This window comes from Lathamus discolor, chromosome 3 (assembly GCF_037157495.1).
Source record: "Lathamus discolor isolate bLatDis1 chromosome 3, bLatDis1.hap1, whole genome shotgun sequence".
Classification (NCBI taxonomy): Eukaryota; Metazoa; Chordata; class Aves; order Psittaciformes; family Psittacidae; genus Lathamus; species Lathamus discolor.
The window spans coordinates 8195855-8214622 of NC_088886.1; the positions used below are offsets into that span (position 1 = coordinate 8195855).

Genomic DNA, 18768 nt, shown 5'->3' on the forward strand with positions numbered 1-18768 from the left:
AAATGATGCTTTTTTCTATTTTCTGTCTTGTTAGTGTTAAAAAGTTGAGATTTATTCAAGGAGCAACAGGGAAAAGTGCTGCTTCTGGTGGAGCTGGTTAACCAGCATCTATCCTGTCTGTGCTGACTGCAATTTCGCCAGTGCTGTTGGGTTTGCATGTGTTCTTGTTCATATAAGAAACATGGCATGTGCCTTTGACATTAATGATGACCAAGATGGAGATGAAATGTTTACCCATTGCGACTGTGTCTTGTACATTGTCTGATGATAAAGCGTTCTTTCAAGGTAGTATTTTTTGGCAAGATGAAAATTGGTTTTAATTAGTTGTATCAGTAACTATCATCTTCACTTTAACATTTGCTTATGGATTAGGAAGGAAAAACTTGGGTTCATATCTCTGTAAAGGTTACCACATATAAATAATGTTTCAAACTTCAGTACTGATGTAGAGAAAATAACAACAGTTTTGAGTTTGCCGTTCCGTTTAACTTGGTTTTGATACTGTGTGCATTCACATCTGTGAAGTCGGTTGTTTTTTCTTTGACTTTTTTCATGTAAGAAGTCACTAATTTTTCAGGCCTCTTTTTTCATGTTTGTATGATTACTCCAGTCTTCTGCAGTGCAGTCTGCAGTTCGAATCTCTAAACACCCTTAAAACAAAAAAATCCCAACCTTCAGTTGAGACTATGGCGTTAATAAATGGTCATTGCTTTGTTTGTAGATGACTCTAGCTGTATCGGGACTGACTTTTCCTTGCCATCGACTTACGGTTGGAAGAAGATCTTCACCTGTACAAACAAGGGAACAGTCAGAGGAGGTGAGAGCACCGTCTTTATATTACCAGTATACTCTAGAAAGAAGCAGGGAAAGCTCATTTTGCAGTGGTCACTGTCCCTTCTATTGTCAGTAAAATTGCGTCATAAAAGGATCAATTTAAAATTCCTGTAGCGCATAATTGTGACAAAGGAGCTGGGTAAATGAGTCATTGAAGAAAAAGACAAAAACCGAATTAAACAAGCCACAGTAAGCATTGAAAAATACTCCAAATTAAATAGAAAGTTGAAACATTTGTTTCTAATATTACCAGAAAGAGATGTTTGCAGGCTGTATAGACTCCCATTTTGTTGTTTCCAGCTATTGATAGTTTGGGTTAAAGTTTCCAATGCGTTTGTTCTTCCACAAAATTAATTTAATATCAGCAGTTTCCCATTTTCTAAACAGTTTTCATCCCATTTTTATTTAGAAAATTGTAGCACATAAAGCTTATTTTGCTGCCCGAAAAGGATGTTTCAATCTATTCAGCTCATTTAAGTTGGCTGAGGTACAGTGAGGATGCAAGCCTGGATATGTGCTATTGGGTAGTGTTAAAAGTTAGAGGATGGTCAGATGATGTTCTAGTTATACCTGAAGAACTTACTGGGTTAATAGGCGTTTATTGTTTTCTCCTGGGATCTGCCAGCATTACTATGTATTATTGCTGCTTTTCTTCATTCTTTCAGAATGATCTTGCTGGCTTTGTTCACCTGTAGAATTTTCTTGTTGTCTAGTTCATTCATTAAATGGTCTTTATTTGAGGTTCTTTATGTGTAGCTGTTGTAAAGAGAGATCCAGTACGTTTTGAGCATTTTGCTCCTCTTGTGGTCACTTGCATGCTAGAGCTGAAATCGTGTGTTCCATAATACACTTTATTGCACTTTCAGGACTTCATATAGATTCATGTAGTTCACTGTAACTTCTAGGTCAAGCGGAGATGAAATAGTCATTCATGAAAAGAAGTACAATTGGAAATAAGTTCATGCTGAATAGTTAAATGCAAGGTTTCCCTGAGCTGTTACGTTTCAAAGAACATGAAATCCAAAAGATCTGATGTGGGGAGTTGGAGGAATAGATTAAAATAGGATAGATAGGTGCCTTTCCAAGGAGCGTCCCCCCCCGCCATGCAAGTATTGCAGAAGCAAATAGTATCTGTATGTCTAAAATTGTTGATAGATTGTGTGGCTTTTCTCACTGTCTCTTATGCAATTAAACCAGCTGTATTAGAGGGAAAAAAACTTTGAATAAAGTTTGCTTAACTATGTGTATATATTTGAGAGACAGTTCCTTAGTTATTTAGTAACACATTTTGTCGCATAATATTGCTCTGTTCACCAGATTTCTGTTAAAAATTAGATCTTATTTATAAAAAGCAATCTTATAATTCTGTATAAAATAGTAAATAAAATGCAGTATAGCAAGTGTTTTTATAGAAACATGTATTTTTTCCCTGCAATTTCATGTACTTCATATTTCACTGAAGATGATGTCTGTAATAGAGGCTTATGGTTAATCCTTTCTGTTTTTATATAGCAATGCACAGATGTTCATATGGTTAGTGACAGTGATGGAGATGACTTTGAAGATGCTACAGAGTTTGGAGTTGATGACGGAGAAATGTTTGGAGTAGCATCATCTGCCTTGAGGAAATCACCAATGAGTAAGAGCTAACACTTACTTTACAATTAACTGGTGATTGTACAGTAATAGTGAAGGCAGAGAGTTATGATTGGTCTGTATAATATGAAACAGGAAAAGTGTCTTTTGATAGGAATGTTAGAATTGTTCCAGTGGATGTATCAAATAATGGTGTTGCAGACATAACTGGCAACTGTGAAAAAATCTCCCAATGGAGGAAAATTTTTAACCATATGGAAGGTTCTTTTATAGTTGAAGAATAATAATTAGAAATTGCGATCTCTAGCCAGATGTTCCTGTAGATAACTAAATTTCCACTTCCCTGTTAGGAAAATTCTACAGGTTTTAGCTTTGACATATTGCAGTGACTAACACTTTTAGTCATTTATATTAAACAAATTTCTCAGTGGTTATTTGCCCTTGAATTATGAAAAGGATTGAGCAGGAGTCCTCAGTTACCTCCTGTATGCAATTCTGTGTACTCTTTCTTTGATTCAAACTTGAATTAGTGTTAGAAGTTTCTTGATAGTAAATATATGTAATAATATGGGAAAGTTTTGAAATTTATGTATAGGGAGTTTAAAAAGAAAAAAGAAAAGTAACTAGCAATATAGTGGGTCAAGCCTTTTAAGCCAGTCCATTCGCTCTAATGTATTAAATGAAGTCCAGAGTGTTAACTCTGAACAAATGATATATCACATTACACTGGGCCTGAGGATTTTACTGTTTGGAAAGCCTAAATATATTCATGACAGCGTCTGGAAATTTCATGTCTTTCCAAAGGTTCGTAATCAATAGTTGTTCATGAAATTTATACAGTCTCTTGGTAACCACTTCAGTAAGCTGTGAACATAAAAAAACTCTATGAAGCAAATGAGTTTGCATATTAGAATCTGTCTCCATAAGGGTGCATTTATTTTATGGTTTTCCTTGGGTTTTTTTAAGTGCCAGAAAATGCTGAAAATGAAGGAGATGCCTTATTACAATTTACAGCGGAGTTTTCTTCAAGGTAAGCTTAGCCTGTTATCCCTGCAATTCTTGTTACAAATGAAGTAAAAATTAGTAAATAATGAAACCAAATTTGTGGGTTTTTTGGTGGGATGATAGCACATTTAGACATCCTAATCTAGTTTGCTTTATAGAACTGTTTCTGAAATGAAATTTCTCAGTCCAAGTTAGAGTGACAGTTTCTTGCTGTGTTTAATTTGCCACTAATTAATATCATTACTCAATCATGTAAGGGTCCAGAACGATAATAAAGACTCATTATATATATTAATTTTAAGATAATATACACAGGAACAGAATAGCTGAAACCAGTTAATATTGAAAGAGATATACGAGGTTGCAGGAAAGTTTTCCCAATAATGAAGTGGTTGGATAAATCTCTTTTAAAAAATCAGAAATGCAGCTTTAAAAAAAAACCCCAGCTTTATACTGCCAAATTATACATTGCTAAGCAGTTGTCATGTTTCATCTGACAGGTAGAAGCTGCAAACTAACACACTGCAAAGTTTGTGCCTTCTGTTTTAATTTCTCTATGATGAAAAGTTAGTTTATAACGTGAGGCACATTAATGTGTATACAAGAAAAGCTTCAGTTAACCTTCAAGAATGTGCTAAAGAGAAGAAACAAATCATGACTGAAAAATTATGTAGAACTTGAAGTTTGTATTTATGTAAACGAAGTTTTTATGCTAAAATTTGTAAGGTGCTAGTCAGTTACTTAGAGCTTTTGAATACTGGGAGACAGATGACTTCTATGCATTTCCCTTCTGTCCTTTAAAAGTGTAGTACTTACTGTTTCTGAAGTTTTAGCCAATGAATTATATTTACAGAATACATGAAGAAGTAGAATATTGAAACCACATATTTTTAAGTTCTTTTATTAATTTGAAATTTTATCTCAAATAGATATGGTGACTGCCATCCGGTTTATTTTATTGGATCATTAGAGGCTGCTTTTCAAGAAGCCTTCTATGGGAAAGCTAGAGATGTAAGTGTGTATAAAAATTACTTTATTTAATAGGGGGAAAATGGAAAATGCTGTAACTGTTTCATCTTTATTTTAAAAAAGATAACTCTAAAATGTAGTTACCTTGCTTTTATTGTTTGTCAAGAGTTACACTCATGTGGTTGACTAACTGAAATACTTGGTTGTTGTTGAAATTACAGTGAATAAGTTACCATTCCTAATCATCCAGGCTGTGTTTTTATTGGAATCCTTTAGTCATCAGGGCTATTCTATTTCTTGTTCTTTCCCTTCAGCCCCTCATCCCTTTTCTTCCTGAAATAATGGTGTCCTAGCACCAGATAACACTGGCTTGCGAGTCTTGTGCTTGCTAAGTTCAACACTGTGTGTTGGTAACTCCTTTGAAGGATGACTAATGAAATTGTAAATTTAAATTGAAAGGTCTCTGAAATACAGTGTGCTTTTTTTCCCCCCTTTGTACAGCCTTTAGCTGCCAAATGAATTCCAGTACTAAGGTTTGGTTATTTAGTTTTTCTGCGCATCCAACCAGACATCTCAAGTTTCTGTTATTCCATGCACAGTTTTCAAATCAGTATTTTAATAAAACTAGAATGGGGATAGTTTATTTAAGTTTTGGTGACTTGATTCACTAAGGAGAAACCCAAACCCCTGCATAATTGAGCATAGAAAAAGCTGAAACACAAACAAGAAAATCACGCTGTTTAAATTTACCTTTTGTTGTCTTGATAGATATTTAATTTTAAAAAGAAGCATGTTTTGGCTGCCTGTAGTTATGCATTTGGAAGGAATGGTTATTTTATATTAGGGACTCTTCTGATAAGTGTGCACTGTTACGAATCTACAATGTATACCTTAAGTTCACACATAACCTGTTGTGCGCAAACTTGAAATTTAGTGAATATTTTCGTGTCTTTGTGCAGATTCCAGAGCATAAATGGACACGTAATTCAGTGCAAAGTGTTAATTTATAATGACTTGTTAATGTAGACCTTAATGCTGGTTTCAAAGAAATCATATTAATTCAACAAAATAAGTGTTTGAGTTAGGAAGCTCATTTTGTGTCATATTATCAGAAATGGTTGACAGCATATCAGTATAATAATGGACAAGAGCCTATTAGGAGCTTTCATAAGTATTTTTTATACCTATAAATCTGAAATTAATGCAGTGCAGTTGCTTATTTTTCTAATACTCGAAGTACTACTTACACTGCTAACATAGCACATCTGAAATTCATGTCACTTTCTATTTCTGATATTTTCCAATGTAAAAATTACCTAATTTTTGAAAGCTCTCCCTCCCAACTACCCTGAGAAATGACATGGTTTTTATTGTAACATTCTGACTTTAAACAAAGGTATGAGAATATATAAATACCATTTAGTTTTACTCCTTTTTTTTTCCAGGAAGTACTGCTTCCTGGAATTCATAAGGGATACATTATTTTTTTTATAATTGCACTTCATAAAGTAATTCAATATGTATATCAGTATAAGAAAAAAGCTTAGGAGAAATTGCAACCTGTATGTCATGTCTTCTAATTTATACTATGGAGGGCACTTAATTTTACCAGGGTAACAGATGAGCTTCAGGCACCAGCATTCTTCACTTGAAGTGAGAAATTGAGTTCCAAGAGTAAATAAAAACAAGATTGAAGGTTTAAATCCTCTGCTAGGCTTTTTGAACTTATATACTCATTAAATGTTTATTGGAGTGGTGGGATTACGAAGGATTTGGGTAGCTTCATCAACTGGTATATACTTAATCACTAAGTAAAACACTACATTTGATAGAGTGTTTCTCACGATGCCACACTCAATCCATCTTAATGAAAACCGCTTCAAACTGATTTAATTTGAGAGCACTTGGCAGCTTGAGTGCTCAGAGATCTTAGCCTTTTCTTGACAAATTCTCAATGCTGTCCAGAGCAGAAGGTGCACTCTACAGTTAGGTCTACCGAGACAGCCATCAGCTATGATTTAATCTATACTGTAAATACTTTTTCCCTCAAAAATATTCTTATTATATATGAACTTGAAACATTTTTGCAGAAATAGTGTCATTTGGTTTATTTTAAGAAAATTAACTTGCACCAAAATGCGTGTTTTTAAACACAGGTCATGGGTTAAAATTCTTTTGAAGAAAGTTCATGTTGTTCTGTTAAATTTTCGTGCTTTTCATGTATTGCAAAGGATGGTTATTCACCGTTTTTTAAGAAAAAGTTACTTGAAAAATATATACCTTGTAAAAAAGTTTAGATGTTTGTTAGCTATGTTTTGCTTAGCTTTTATTATTGTAGCTTTGCATTTTGAATCTTTAGATAGTTAAGATTAACGTTCATGATGGGTAGATTTTTTCCTTTAGAGGAACTGGTACTTTTAGGTAGGAACAATGGAATGATGTTCATTGTAGTTCCAGTTTAAAACCTGTGTTATCTCTTTACCACAAAAATACAATAGCGACATACAGAGCTTTGCTTTTAACAAACGGCGTCCTTGGCAATGAAATCCCCAGTTACCTCCTGCAGCCTGATAGTTGGGGGCATTGTGTGTTCATTTCCAAGGATATATATTGTATATATAATACAAGAAAATATTTTCATTAGTGTCTTTTAAATTGGGTCAGGGAGAGAGACAGAGGTTTATTAAATATACAAGTTCCTTCATGAAAGTCCTTTTCTACTTATCATGCCAATTGGAAAGAAACGTTTCTGTGTTACATTAGTTTATGAAGAACAAGCTTAGCTTGCTCAAGTAGCTAGACTATCATAGAAATAGCTAGACTTGATGCCGTGGAAGAAATTTTACAATGGACAGTTTTAAACAAGATGTTTGGGGAAGGTTTCTGTGTGACTGAAAGCAGTTTTTGGGTGCCTTGTGTTCTGAAATATCAGGGGGTTTATCCTAACGTAGGGCAGTGCTGTTATTAATACAGGATCTGAATCACTATATTGAATCTCACTGAGCTATTTACTTGAATAATACTAAAGTATTTTCTTTTATTACAGCTTGTTTGCCTTTTCATTTTTATAGGTGGTTGCTACTCTTTTATTACGAGAAAGAATAAAGACATCTGCTTTACCTTTTCCGGAGCTCTTATCTTTATATACCTCTGTCAGATCACCTCCTGCTCCTCTCTCAACCTTTCTGTCCACTGACTTTTAATAAATATGTGAAACATCTCTCTTAGCACAGATTGGTGTTGTCACCTCAATATATATTCCTTCGTACTGAAAATGAACCATGTTTTTCTCCTCCTTGAGTTCTGTCTTTTAGGTTCAATTTAGTGGCAGCACCATCCATCTTGCATATGCGTACTTTATTTCCTGAATACCTAGAAGAAATTTTGCTCCTGCCATGTTCAAATAAAAGCTTTTTTTTTTATATATATATAGCAGACTATTCCTTCATACAGAGCTTTCTGTAGTATCATTTTTATCTGCGTAAGTTAGAAAACTGCCCCTTGTAATTATTTCAGTTCATGAAGTTCATGCTGAACTCAATACAGAGCAAAGATTCACAGAGATAATTATTCTGATAGAGCACATTATGGAAACAGCATTGACTACTCTTCAGTCATCTTGTCTTAGAAGAGAAATTTGAAGTCTGTCCTTCAGATGCTGCCTTGAGTAGAGGGAAGTTGTTCTGAATCGTAATTGCAGGGCGGGTTTTTGGTTTAGTCTTTGCCATCTTTTTTCCCCTCATTTATTCCCTAAATAATGCAGAGTGATGTCAAGGAGCACAGCTTCACCACCACCTTGACTCCAGGCACATTTCAAATCAAGTCAAATTGCTACTGCTACATTTCATAAGGGGCTTGATCATATTGTGTATCGTGGGTGTGCTTTGAAAATGCATCTGTACTTGAGCTATCTGAGGGTTGTTAGATGGAGAAATTACTACTTTACAGATTCCAATTAAATAACTTGAAAACTAAACTACATGGTCTGGTTGAAACTGTAGAGGACAGGTATACAAGTATAACTCTAGGTTCCCATGGAGAATAAAACAGCTACACTGTAATACATAAATTCAAGTTAAGTCCCATTTTAGTCCCTTACATTTTTTTTCCAGTCCTGCCTGATGTGTGGGTTAACAGTTCTGTCCTTTCATTCTTAAATTAATTCTGAACTTGTGCATAACTATTGCTTAGAAAGTTTGCTACAACATACCAGCTCAGTAGTCTCACTGTATGCCTGCCCACCCTTTGTTCTTCATATCTGAAGAATAGCTTCATCTTTCGTATCTGAAAGGTTAGACCTGGGTATGGGTCTCTTCAGCATTCTTCAGCATCCTCTGTACTTGATATTAAATAATGGATGTTTTTTGACACTGACTGCCACACTCTACATTTCCTTCTCTTTCAAAGCTTGTGATTTATAGATCTTCTTTGAGTTTGGTTTTAATTACTGGATATTCTTTGCCATTATGTAAGATATCACTACAAGTTCAATTGATTGAAATAGAGATACAACAGTATAATAGGATCAAATAGTTGGAAGATGAAAGTAGACTAAATCAGGCTTAAAAATAAAATGCACCTTTACCTGGGAGGGTGGTTAGCTGTTTGAACAGCTTACCATGGTTCACATGGGTTCTCTGTCACTGATGGTTTTTTGAGGCTAGATGTTTTACTGAAAGATAAAATTACTGAAGATTAAATTAGGAATTAGTTTAGGGATATCTTTACACCATGTGTAATATGAAAGACCAGATCAGAAGATTACTTGGATCATCTCCCACTTTAGGGATCTGTGTGATATAGTTTAGTTTAGATCCTCTTCTGCAAGGCTAGAGACTGGTTAGTGCCCTATGTCTCTCTGTGTTTGGTGTCTGTCTCCTTTCTTTTGACTTGTGCAGGGGAATTTAGTAATGCTTATTTTCAGCAGGTTTTGTTCTGTGAAATACACAGACAAGGCTTTTTATGAATCCCCATCTGCACTATTCCTTTGATTCCTTTTCAAAGTGGAGAAAATTTGAAGGTGTATTACTTCAGTGTTAGGGAAGGTTTGCATTCTACTTAGGGAAAAAAGGATTGTGCATGATTGAGTAGTTGTGTCCAAGGAGGCTGATCTCCAAGATCACCTTAGATGGGTGGATCAGATTGTACACTTCAAAGGCTTGAAGATGTGCAAATGTGTCCCTTTGTTCATTTGAATTAGCTCTCACTACATAAAACCCAGAGGAAAAATTAAGATCTTGATTCATTAGCCTACCAGCTTGAAAGAACATTCATGTCCCTAGAAGATGTTACATCGTGAACATTTTTGTCTCAGTCATTACTTGAACTTGTAAACCTGAGATTCGAAAATAACCATTCAGGTCTGTGATTTTCCTGACCCTTATGACTGTATTGCTGTTCTAATTCAGGTTCATGTTCTTCTCAGATATCGAAGTTATTAATGTTATTGGGTGATATCCCATTGGGTATCCCATTACTCAGGGATTATCAATTCAGTCGCTCAATGTCATGAATGTCTGTGTTTCTTTATGCCTCAGTGACAACTTCTCCTTAATTTCTTCTAATTCTGTGCAAAGTGCATTAACTTTTTTGAAGTTCCAAAGTGCAAAAATCACCAAGTGGATGCCGTAGCCATTTTGATGCATAGGACAGATCTTTAATGTGTTCATCTTGTGTGGGTGTGCATGTTAGATCTCTTGGTCAGGTGTATCAGGAGGTTGCTATACTTTGGATGATGTGGCAGAGAGGTTTCATAGTGCATGGCTACAGCTGGGAGGTCTGTGCCTGTCAGGTGCTGCCCTGCTGCGGTAGTGTCCATCTACAGCCCATGTTTCCTTCCAGGGTGCCATGTGCTGGGCATACTCCATCAACAGAGCAAAATCAGGCTGGAGAGGGCTGCAGTGCTTCATTCTCAATACACACTGATTAGTATGAGGCAAGGGAGCAAAAGTATGGCTGAGTCTCAGGCATTCTGAATACAACTGAGGCTGCAGAAAAGAAATGCTTGAGGTCTGGATTTTTTGAAGCATTTAGACAGCCCAGATGCTGAAAACAGCCCCGCATTCTATGGCCCTTTTTCCTCTGAAATAAAATGAAACCTGGAGCTTAGGCTTCAAGCTTTTAAGTCCTTAAGTCTTACTGACATTGATGAGACTTACACTCCCGAGTATGTTTGTAAATCCAGGCCTCTTCTGAAAATTCCGGTGTATGACTGCCTGGTTTTCAGCATCCACATACTCTGAAAAATACATTTCTTCATCGTTTAAATTCCTAAAGTCCTTAGGCCTTTGGAAGTCTATCAGCTGTTCAGTACTTAGAACCTTTTCAGTATCTGATGCCTTCATAAGGATTAGTTAAAGTTCTTCCCTGTAGGATTTTTTTCTTTCTTGGTTAAAATTTTATGTTAATTATATAACCCCTGTGTCGTTTTATTTTTGAGAAATCCAACGCAGAACAGATTAGTGCTCCATTAAGAGGCTTCTTTTATGGAAGCCAAGACTATTCAACAGTTTAGTGAGCCTATTTTATTAATATTGACTGAAAAGTTCTCAGTATTAGTCATCATAGAGCCATAGGATATACTCTGATTTTTCAAAGACTTGAAATAGAAACAACAAAACCCTGCTTGTAAACATATACTACCATGGGTTAGTAAAAACAATTCAAAATCATTAAAACCCAGTACAAAACAAACCACAAAAAATCCCCGACAGCATCAAATTCCAAGCTGTGAGCCTTTTGCAATAATGTATTTTTCCAAGGAAAGAATATCCCTGGCTTCCACTAAGATTTTTTCAAAGTCATGTTGCCGCGCTTCAGTTCTTCCTGCTGCCTCTTTTCATTTGTAGGATATCTGTGCCTCAACATTTTGGGTCAATTATTAGACACAAGTACAGTCTTTTATATGTGATCGAGTTTAGTCTTTGCATGGTGAGATTTGTTGATGCAACAAAAATGTTGATGCACGTGTAAAGTAGCTCAGTGTAAACATCTATTGTGTATGTGCCTGTTCTGTTTACTAAAATTTGTCCCTAAATCTTTAAGCCTGAAACTGTACATATTTTGAAACATTCTGTTGTATGGAATCTCATATTTAACAGTTTCATGGGGTTGTTTCTTTGGAAGTAAAAGTGTTTCTCAAGAGCCTTTTTTTCTACCCGCTCCTGGTGAAAAGAGGAGAGCAAAGCCATCCGCTTACCACAAAGCAGTGCCACCACAAAGGAAAGATTAAGGGTTTAGAGAGAGGTCAATGTGGGTTTTTCTCTAACTAAACACTTTCCTAAAGTTTCCTTGTGGAAAAAATAATGAAGTCATCTCAGAGTTTTTAAAGAATTTTTATTTCTTTTTCACCGTCTGCATTCGCTTGTCTTCTCAGCATGGATGTTTAATCTTTCTAGGCTTTGTGAATTGGTCCAAATGAATAAGTGGTGAGCTGTCTCTCTAGGAGCTAGAGGCTTATTCTAAGGCCCTAATCACTGAGTAAACACATCTTTGCCCTCCCTCTCTTACAACTGCTATATAATAGTCGAGATTCTAGCACAGTAACCTGGATATTGCAGGGATCGACGCTTTGAAATGCAGAACGGCTGATCCTCAAAAACAGACAGTGCCTGATCTTCCCCTGCCTCTTTCTTCTTTTTAAATTAAATATCACCACAGAAATGCTGTTTTATTGCTTGATATTGTGCATCAGTGCCCTGGATTTTCAAGTTTAGTTTCAGTCAACATTGTTGGCTGCACTTATATGGATCTCTGCATGTTAGGCTTATTAATGGCCCTTCCTGGCACATGTGTACGTGGTTCTGAAGAACACTGAAATTAAATTAGACAAACATTAATGCAAATTACTAATCCCTTTCCCAAACTCTAATGTTCAAATGTATTCTTCTTTTTATAAACAGTCATTAAGTTTTATCCAAAGGCTGTATATGAGGTGATAGCCATACAGGATTTTTTACAAAGACAGCTTGCCTCAAAATTGCATCCCATCTCAGCAAATATGTTGAGGTAGGATTTTGAAATAAAGTAATGGGTATGTGGGAATGGAAAGCTGTGATTTTCTGAATGGTATTTATGATTCACTGAATACCAGATATAGCATCATAGAATGGTTTGGGTTGAAGGGGACCTTAAAGCTCATCGAATTCCAACCTGCTGCCACTGGCAGGGACACCTTGCACTATAGACCAGGTTGCTCCAAGCCCTATCTGACCTGGCCTTGAACACTGCCAGGGATGGGGCAGCCACAGCTTCCCTGGGCAACCTGTGCCAGCATCTCACCACTCTCACAGTGAAAAACTTCTTACTAATATCTAATCTAAATCTAGATCTAAATAAGTTTAAAGCTATGCCCCTTTGTCCTGTCACTACCTGCCCTTGTAAAAAGTCCCTCTCCAGGTTTCTTGTCAGCACCTTCAGGCACTGGAGCTGCTCTAAGGTCTCCCTGGAGCCTTCTCTTCTCTAGGCTGAACAACCCCAACTCTCTCAGCCTGTCTGCATAGCAGAGATGCTATGGAGGTGCTCCAGCCCTCAAGAGCATCTTCATGGCTTCCTCTAGAATCCTTCCAACAGGTCCATGTTAGTTGTTCTTCCCTTATCCAGCAACACTGTCGCCCCATCATAGAGGGCCACCAAATTTGTCTGGCACTATTTGATGTTAGTGAAGCCATGTTGGCTGTCACCTCCTTATTTTCCGTGTGCCTTAGCATAGTTTCCAGGAGGATCTACTCTATGATCTTGCTGGGCACAGAGGTGAGACTGACTGGCCTGTATTTCCCCAATTCCTTCTTTTTTCCGTTCTTACAGTGAGTGTTATGTTTCCTCTTTTCTAGTGGGAACTTCAACACCTAATTTCTCAAATATGATGCATAATGGATCAGCCACTTTATCCACCAGCTCCTTCAGCACCTGTAGGTGCATCTCATCACATCCTATGGATTTCTGCACCTTCAGGTTCCTTAGATGGTCTTGAACCTGATCTTCTCCTGCAGTGGGAGAAGTTGCTTTAGTCCTCAACTAGCTGTATTTTTCTCGGTCTGCTGTCTATATTTACGAACATACAGACTTGCTTTCCAAAAGGTTGTCTGAGATTATCATGGGGACACAGCACATCTCTTTGCTGCTGGCAAAGAAGCTCAGACATCACTTGATAGGGTTTCAGAAGAACTCGGCCCAGAATTATCTTGTTTCAAGAGGCCATAAACACCTTCCTCAACATCTGCTCTTTGATAAGATATAAAATGAGATATATCGGCACTCACAAAATCAATGTGGGATTTAATCCACATCTCCTGTGCCCTTTCTGTTGTCTTACACGTTTGCAGTGCTGTCATTTTTTCAGGTTGTTTATAATTGTTTTGTATTGTAGATGCTATTGTATCAAGAGGTGTGTTCCTTGCTTGGGGAAATGTTCCAAATGTCTCTATTGGGCAGCAAGCCAAAAAAAGTTCACTCAGTTTCTTAAGCTAAGGCTCTTAATAAGGTTTTTGGTTTTCAGTCAAGTGTTATTGTACATGTTCATGCAATATATCATGTTCTGATACCTGAAATAAAATATTAGGAAGCATTCAGAAGAATTACAGATTTGAAGGGTTGGGTCATTTAACTTGAAATCGTCTGGGTTTTTTCCCCTGTGTGTCCATGTTGAGATACTCTGCACCCTTGATCAAACACCATAGGTTTTACTAATGCACAAATCTGCAGCTGTAATTTGTAATTACTCAATATCTGAGGACGTTTTCACTGATCTTCTTTCATGTCTTTTCAGAGAAAGCTTCTTGCTATCTACCTCCACCATGATGAAAGTGTACTAACCAACGTTTTCTGCTCACAAATGCTTTGTGCTGAATCTATTGTTTCCTATCTGAGTCAGAACTTTATAACCTGGGCATGGGACATGACAAAAGAAGCAAACAGAGCAAGGTAAGACTCTGGACTGTAAGTGGATCAGCTTTTCTTTTAAGAAAGACCCGAATCTCTGTGTATCAAATTTTCTGCTGCTTGATGTCTGTTTGAACTAAAAACTTCATGCTTGTTCTTAGCTGATCAATGAAGGTGTGCTGATGTTCACTGAGAATTAGACTGTCCCTGTCTTCATTACAAAGTGACTTCTTACTACTGTGCAGGAAAAAATATTTGAATAAACCGTTTCCTTTTTGTTTTTTTTCTTTTGAGTTTATTTTGCAAACATAGTTCTAGGAACATGTCTTTGCAGTTTTACATTGCAGTGCCATAATATTGTGTGATGCTAATTGTATATATATAGGTGTAACTGCATTAGAACCATCTGGGGAAATAACTACAGTTCTTCATGAAAATCTTACTTTCAGAATAGCATTCGTGTCATAAATGAATATAAAAAAATATGCAAAACAAAGATTGCAATTCATATGAACTTTTTTGAACTACAGTTTTCACACAGAACATTGCTTTGGTAATGTTTGGTTATTTTGATAGGATTTGATATAATAAAAGCCATCCTGTGTCTTAGAGGTACCGTCAGTTTGCTGATGGATAAATGAATTTAAAAACTTTATTCCACCTCTTTCTATGTCTTTTATGTGTTCCTAACAAATTTTCTTATCTTTATATTAAGACCTCTCTTTTCTTCAGTTACTTAGCCGTTGATCATAATCTGTTGAAAATAACGATTCTGTGATTACAGTTATATTTAGAAATCAGACTTGTTTGGTTTTCTGACTTGGTCCTTATTTCATCGCCTTTATTTACACAGAAGATGACTGCTTGCCAGGTTAATGTCTTGTGGATATTACTGTAATGAGTTATTATAACTTTTCAACAAAAGATGCAACAGTCATTTGGGCTGAGATAAATTTGTCACTTCTGTTACACAATTCCATTGATTAGTGAACAATTAAAAGTACATATTTCTGTTTCATTCTTTTATGGCTTGCTAGAATAGAGCATTCTTCCATTCTTATTCTTAAATATGTAAATTATAATATTTCTTTATTGAAAGTGGAGGTGGAGAACAGAACAGTCTCTTTTTCCAATACACTTTATAAATGACACTTGTGTTTCACAGGAATTCCTTGCTTGACCTCCTGCATTTCATCACTGGACGAATCAGCAGCTATGTTTCTAGTTTAAATTGTTCTAGAGAAGAATTAAAGGTTATGGAAAAAAGCAGTTGCGAAAACAGATTAGAAGTTTTAAAAACAGCAAAGAGAGAGGAAAAAGAAACATCTAGGTTCTTTCATGGGACCAAATACATAGACTGGAAAGTTGCTTAAGTCTTTTGGTTTTGCCATTCATGGGCAGTAAGGAGCCTCCTCCTTTTCTTTTATCACACAAGTTGGTGTAGAAGGAAACACTATTCCTAAACCATCTGTAGTGGCTAAGTTCAGTTGACTACCTGCTGTTCTATTGTTCCCTTTTCTATTTAATTCTCTAGTTTCTTTTATTTTACAATGACAAAAAATTGCAGTGTAGTTTCTTTTGAAAAACTGTGTTTGAGGGTTTTTTTATGACTGACGATCAACAGCCATGTAATTGCTTTGTTGTGTTTTACTAAAGAAATCTATTAAGTAGCACAACTTTGATACACTAGTAATAAGAGTTTGCAGGTTACAGAGACACCTGTGGTGACCAAAGCGACAGAAGCTGCTTATTAGAAAGAGCCTGTACAGCTGTGTCCTATTAACTCCTTATGACACTTCTTAAAACACAAAATAAAGGGCTTGTTTAAGGCTTTATAGCTATTCTCAATGAACCTGCTCACCGATTATGCAGTGCAATAGGGTTTTTAAGCCTTCATTTTTTGCTTCCTCTTAACAACAACAAAGAAACTGTCATATTAACAGTGAGGTCAAAAAATAGTAAGGGGTAAACAAGGCATGCTGGCTCAAATGAGAGTAATTTCTTGGTTGTGTTTAGTGTCACATCCTGCTCCTTAGACTGTGATTTCTTTGGAGGAGTCATGATGCTTCCTTCTCCCTTTGGGAAGTGCCAGTGCACTGTGGGCATTCCCATAAATATATACTCAGCACCACCTATTTAATTACTGCCCTTCATTATGTGACAGTGGTCTTGGAGCTTATTTTGTTCTATATCCCTATGAATACAGTTCACAGCTTTTTATTTGAATGGTGGCAACAACAGAGGGAACTGCTTTTCGCATGCTGGTGTAGCCCAAGAGCAACTCATTTGTGCTGTTACGATTGCATTAGTGGAAAAGCCAAGGTGGGAAGGCAGAGAAATCAGTCCCACTTTATTGACCTCAATCTATGGGGACACCTAGAAGTCAGTAGTAAAAAGCAGGTTTTCAGTGTTGTAGTGTGGCATGATTAAATTCAAATATAAATAATTTTCTCAATAAGCCAAAAAATCTGGAATATTCCAATTCTTTTTCTCTGCTGTTCTCTTTCTGACATTTATGGATAGCATTCCATTCCGAAAATAGTAGTTTCCATTTTTCACACTGATGAAATAGGGGTCCATCCTGAATATTATGTAACAAAACCAGCTCCAAAAGCTTGTCATCATTTTAATATGTTTCTTGGCGGACACTGATGTAGGGATGTGCTTTGGACCCTGCATTACTAGCACTTTTGACCCTGTACACTAGCACTTTTCATCTGGAATCTCTAAACCGTGTTCTTCAGCACCCATTGCAATGGAGCAAATAGTTCTGTAAGTAAGATTAGAATGAAAACGCTGTGCGCAAGAGCCAGGGTAACTGTTAGAAGTAGTGCAAGAGCATAAAGAGCATAAGCCACCCAGGGCTGTTACTTTGTCAAATTGAAGGAGAACTCTAGTTAATACACTTAAGAGGATGTTTTGATTTGGCTTCTATAACTTTTAATTGCCTTTGATACAAGGTTCGTAGGAAAGGAAGCAATTACCTTGGGTAATGCTGCAAGTTATGAATCTTTTCATTACTACAGTATAAAGAATCATAAAAAAAGGCACAAAATAATAAATAATTAGCCCTCATTTAAGAAATCAAAGTGTTTTTATAATACTGTTAGGGAATCTACATGAAAACTTTATGACCTATAGTTTAGACTTCAGTTTAGTGAGCAACAGTTTAGAATATTCTTGTAATTTATGATGTCCACAGTCAAAGAAAGAAAAAAGCCCACATATCTACACTATTGTCTTTTACTTTTTTGCTATATTTCACTCAATTTGTGGTAAACCATGACTTAAAAAACACTGTTTCCTTTCCATTGCTTGCTATGTATATTTGCTACTATGCCACCCCAGACAGCAGAAATATACTTACAGGAGGTGTCGGGGCAGTAATAATGGTGTTGAAAATTCTGGCCCTACTTCTTGGTCCAAGCTTGGGGCTGCAGCAGCTCACCACCTCCATCGGGCTATAGCATGGACTAAATGATTCCTTAGCTTTCCAGAGAGGTTATGGTATAGATAAGCAGGAGAGCTAGATATAAGCAGCCATAGTTCTGGCACTTTCTGACCAAGAAGAGTTGACTGATTAGCATCATTCCAATTTAATTATGTGTTTGTGTATGGGAGGTGTGTATATATGTATTGCTAGCACATGCCTAACTTTTTTTTTTATTCATTAACATTTATTAATATATTTGTATCCAGGACAGATATACAGTGAATACATATATATACATGTATACCTTCACATGCTTACATACCCTTATGTTTGTACACAGCATTTACAAACATAGATTATGCATAATAGAATCATCTAGGGGGGTTGGAACTAAATGATCTTGAGGTCCTTTCCAACCCTAACTATTCTATTATTCTATGATTCTATAATATTAACAGATTTCCAGTGTACATTGTTTGCCAAGTAAAGCAGTGCCAAAACCATAAAGCAGCCTTTTAGCTTTTCATATCATTGCCCTTGGGCACTGTATTTCAAGGTGTTGCCAGCCTTTCTCAGCTCTGATGACAGGTACTTGTTAGTTTTAATGTTCAAATGATAGTTTTTCACATTGCTTAAGCTTAGGAAAGAGTTAATTGACTAAAGCGCTTCTCAGCAGCAGGTTGTCTTCACCTGCAATTTCCGTCATCAAGTAATTAGCCATATTCACAGTTGCTGACCCTTAATACTAACCTACTGAATGATGCATGCCTGGATGAAGACCAGTTGACCATATTACTCCAGCTCCCCAATCCTATTTGATCCTTCAGCAAATATATTGCAGGTGTGGGGTCTGCGAGTGCTGGACTCAGTGAGTTAATTTCTCACCGCCTCTTCAGCAGTGAGCGTAGATTCTGTATATGTTGCTTGAAAAACTGCTGGACATGTTCCTTAGGCACTAAAGCCCTGACAAGTTTCACAGAACAGTGTGAAAACCTTTCCTATTGTATTTTGCGATATTTTATTTAATTTACTTTAATAGCAATACAGTGCCA

At 36.4% G+C, this 18768-nt stretch overlaps 1 protein-coding gene across 1 annotated transcript in view; it reads left to right on the forward strand.

The window, feature by feature from the left end:
• FAF1 (Fas associated factor 1) overlaps positions 1–18768 on the forward strand; it is a 174933-nt gene that overhangs the window by 114294 nt on the left and 41871 nt on the right. Inside the window, exons 10-14 of the mRNA XM_065673372.1 lie at positions 722–817; positions 2347–2473; positions 3397–3460; positions 4365–4446; positions 14171–14325. Of these exons, the coding sequence (XP_065529444.1) occupies positions 722–817; positions 2347–2473; positions 3397–3460; positions 4365–4446; positions 14171–14325 (524 nt within the window). The remainder of the gene's footprint in view (positions 1–721; positions 818–2346; positions 2474–3396; positions 3461–4364; positions 4447–14170; positions 14326–18768) is intronic.